The sequence below is a fragment of the Trachymyrmex septentrionalis genome, unplaced genomic scaffold (genome assembly GCF_001594115.1).
Source record: "Trachymyrmex septentrionalis isolate Tsep2-gDNA-1 unplaced genomic scaffold, Tsep1.0 scaffold21, whole genome shotgun sequence".
Lineage (NCBI taxonomy): Eukaryota > Metazoa > Arthropoda > Insecta > Hymenoptera > Formicidae > Trachymyrmex > Trachymyrmex septentrionalis.
Genome location: NW_017305288.1, coordinates 828,631 through 832,851, shown reverse-complemented (window position 1 = coordinate 832,851; position 4,221 = coordinate 828,631). Strand labels below are relative to the sequence as shown.

Genomic DNA, 4,221 nt, shown 5'->3' with positions numbered 1-4,221 from the left:
ATATATATATATATATATAGTATTCTTTAACGGTTGTATTCGTCATTAACATTGAACATTTTTATTAGATATAAAAAATCCGAAAGCAGATGCCACGAGGATACATTGACCGGCCAATCGAAATTTCTGAAGGTCGGTAGACACAATATTGAACATATTCCTCTGTAGGCGCATTTGACATCCTCGACGTGGGATGACGACTGGACTTTCAGCACATCAACGCGACAATCAGAATGATAGCTCTTTCTCTCCTCTATTCCGGCCGTTTTCTCTCGTCGCGCATCTATGGAAAATCCGGGAAAGCAATAATTGCGACGAAAGACGAGGAATGTTTTCTTTTGCGGGCGGGCGCACGAAATGCATAGGGCGAGGGCGCTCTCGGATATCTATATAGGTGGAGAGAGGGAGAGAGAGAGAGAGAGAGAGAGAGAGAGAGAGAGAGAGAGGAGAGGAAGCGAAGGGAGAAGCGAGAAGGGATGAAAAGGAAGGAGACGAAGAGAAGGGAATTCGTGCTGGAATAACATTGGGTGACTGTGGTATTGTCAACCCCTGTCGCGTTGCTCTCGTGTTCCTCTTATTTCTTTCCCCGGTTCTCTCTATTTGTCCGTCTCTTTCCCACCCTCTTCACTGCCGCCCACCCTTTCCGTTACCTTCAGCGTCCCTTTCCGTTCTGTGTCTCTCCCTCTCTCTCTCTCTCTCTCTCTCTCTCTCTCTCTCTCTCTCTCTTTCTCTCTCTAGTTCTGGTCTCGCTTTCTCCAGTTCTACCTATCCTAGCCACGGCTTAGTTAGACGCTGGAATATAGTAGAGCAGAGAATAGACGGTTGCTGGGAGGGGTGAAACAACACCCCGTTCCCACCGGCTACCCCTCCGACTCCACCTCTTGCTCTTCCCTTCGCTCCCTCCTTCTCTCTCTCTCTCTCTCTCTCTTTCTCTCTGCCTCTTCTCTTTCCTCCTTCTCCTTTATCCGTTCCCTAAACGCGGCCAATAAAAACAACACTACGTCGACGTGGCGAGGGGATGTACGGGGGTTGCGGTGAATTATAAAAATAACACTGCCAACCAACCCCCCCCTGCCACCTCCCCCTCTTCGATCGAACAATCGCTGGATCTCTCGCGCGGGCCGTTGACGCTGACGTCGCCGACGTTTTGTCGTTTTGGAGCTGTGAAAAGTTCGAGACCCACCTCGTACTTTTTCTCCTCTTTTTCTCTTATCTTCTCTCTCTCTCTCTCTCTCTCTCTCTCTCTCTCTCCCTCTCTTTTCCTTCCTTTTTATCTCGTCTGCCTTTCATCCGGGATTCTCTCGGAGTCGCGGTTGTTCGGATACAAGCGACTACATATGGTGGCTATGTACGCTTAATTGGGAGCAGCGCGCGTACGTCCTTATTTTTCTTCAAATTGCACGACGACCATGTTTTTCTTTTGCGAGTGTTCACTTACGTAAACCGGCGTTCCTGGGCAACTTCCGATAACCGCTTCCCGCGTTTTTTGCGCTGCGCGTTACCGGAGCTCTGATCGGAATTAAAACCCCCTGCCATTAACGGAATAATTTAATCTCATTTCTTCACTTGTTATGGAAATTTATCACTGACGTTTTACGAACATTTTCACCGTTGTACTCCATCGTCACGCGTAAGTGAACGCGCGGACTGTTCGCTTAGTTAGCAATTATCGGGCGTAAATAGTGATAATTAAAAATTTTGATACGATTATAAATCTATCACAGCAATTGTTAAGATTGATCATTACATCATTTCATGTGCTTCATTAAGCCTTCGTTATAAATAGCCTTTTATTTTATTTAATATATTTTCAAAGCGGTATTAATCGTGCAACGTACAAGAATTTTTTATGTGCTACTAGCATTTAAATTCGTCGAGATGTTTGGTATTAAAACAATAATTATGTAATCCAAATTGATTCAACGTTCTATTAGGCTTTCTCATTAAATTAAATTTTTATTTATTACTCAACCTCGATTGGATTATCCAACTTTACATAAATTTTTGTATAATGTTAAAATGAGGATTATTTCCTTACAAAGTTTTCATTTAAGTTTCCATTCTCCGTAAAGAAAAAGTAATAATTCAGCCAATTTGCAAATATGTATATCATTTATTCGACCTCTCGTTTTATCTCTGACATTTTCCTTTCCTTCCCTTTTCGCTTCAATTCGCATTGCATGTAAAACTAGAAAATGTGTCGTGTTTCTTCGGAGAAAAGGGACGCGGAGAGTGGAATCGACGCAATCGAGGCGCAGATGAGCGAATTCTCGAGTCCGACGTAGTAATATTCGCGAAAGATGACATGAATGAAACGACGATGTCGACGCTCGTCTTGCAGCCGCTCGTAACTGTCCCATTACGGGGTCGTCGTGAAATCATATTTCGCGCATCTTGCCTCGCATTTTCTCTCCGTTTTCTTACCTTTCTCACCGTTCTCTTTTCTCCTTCTTCTTGACTCCTTTACTTGCGTGCCTCGCGCGAACGCCTGGGTCGGCACGGCGCGAGGCGCAGAGTCAAAGGGAGATAAAATCTATAAATATGTGGGAGGCGCACGCGACCCATTCCAGTGTTTGTTCAACCAGGAATAACCTCCGCGTTTCTTCATCGCACGCGAGCGAACGGGCGCGCCCCGGAACCCCGTACCAAGAGAGGCTCTGGTTTTGCGGCTTGACGCAGAGGCCTTAATCTCGGGGTGATGCTTCACTAACTATCGTCCACGGCCAGCTTTCGGCTGACCTTACGACGATCTGATTTACGCGAACTGCACCCGAATCGCATCATCGAAAATCAAGGTGATCTCGCGCCAATTAAACAATCTACTTGCGCTCGTTGCATTGAAATTTGAACGTTACCGCCATAGAGAAGTGCGAGTTTAGTCCAAAATAAACTGCATCTCTTGCGTTAAGTCGAATAATTTTAATTTTTTTTTTTTATTAGTCGTATCGTTGTGAATAGAAGAAAATTAATTCTAATAGATAAAAGGAATTAGAAAAATAAACTCGATGTGTGTTATTAATTTTGATTTAAGAAATGTGCACATATTTTTGTTTCCTTCGTGATAATCCAGGATTGATAATGTACTCGTAATGATAAGTTGGAAAAGATTGTTATCAATACGTGGAACGTTCATAAATTGAAAGAGATTCATGTAGACATACATGTATACTCTTTACTTTGCAAACGCAGTATAGTTGGCCATCGGAAAATTACGAGTCGAAAAATACGACTCAAAACTTTTCGAATCTGTGAAGCAGCGAACCAAAAAAGTTCTTTTTTATGTGATTGATCACTTCTTTTGATTGATAGTTTCAACAAGTGAAATAAAAGGAGCAGCGTCTTCCGGAACTCAGTACAATTAAATGTAGCGATCGTTCTCTTGGAATTTTGACCATTTGTCGACGATGGCAGAGAACGTGGTTTCCGCTGTGGAAAGTTAGTCAGACGGTAGCACGAACGAGTTAGTTAATTAGTTAGTTATAGTAGTGAGCGTACCTCATCAATCTTCCTCGAACGTCGGCGCGCGATGCACTATCCAAAATATCCGCAACACGTGTATCCATTAAAATAGTAGATGCTGTGCACCGCGGAAGTACCCATGCTGCACGTTTTGCCGAGAAAACAGAAGGAATCTTGAAAAAGAAAACAAAAAAAGGTCTTGAATTTTCATCCTACAATTTTCTATTGTGCTTGTAGAAGTTTGGAACACAAGCGTTTTAAATTTAGTTAAAATAGAGTTCTGACATAAAGGTAGATACTTTTCGTTAATATCTTATACTTTCGTATTTCATTTGTTGAATAATTAATGAGGATAAATTTAAGCGTAATGCAATTTCGGTGAAATGTTGTGCTATGGCATAATAAACACTCAAGTTGGCAAATTGTATCAATAAAATAATCTGATTTATGCGTAGCAGAGTAATTAATGAATCGAATATGATATGCAAATTGTATTGTTCGACCATCGTACATTTCGAATCCGGAATTTAAGAGTAGATAACACCTCGTCCATCTATATACACATAATAATGTATTGTATAAGTCGAAAAGCATTTCCAAAATATCTTGATTTCTTCTTGCTGCTAAAAATATAGATTCCCTTAGTGAAGAAAATTTGATCCATTAATTACTCAAGTAAATTTTGTAATTTAATTTTTCATATTCACTCTTCTTCGAATGAAAAATTAAATCGTCAATTATACGATGTTGGAGTAAAAGCTA

The 4,221-nt window shown here is 41.4% G+C and overlaps 1 protein-coding gene across 1 annotated transcript in view; it reads right to left on the bottom strand.

Moving 5' to 3' along the window:
• The window catches only part of LOC108747983, a 29,764-nt gene that overhangs the window by 17,408 nt on the left and 8,135 nt on the right, over nt 1-4,221 (bottom strand). Inside the window, exon 3 of the mRNA XM_018485919.1 lies at nt 3,496-3,632. Coding sequence (XP_018341421.1) covers nt 3,496-3,632 — 137 coding nt within the window. The remainder of the gene's footprint in view (nt 1-3,495; nt 3,633-4,221) is intronic.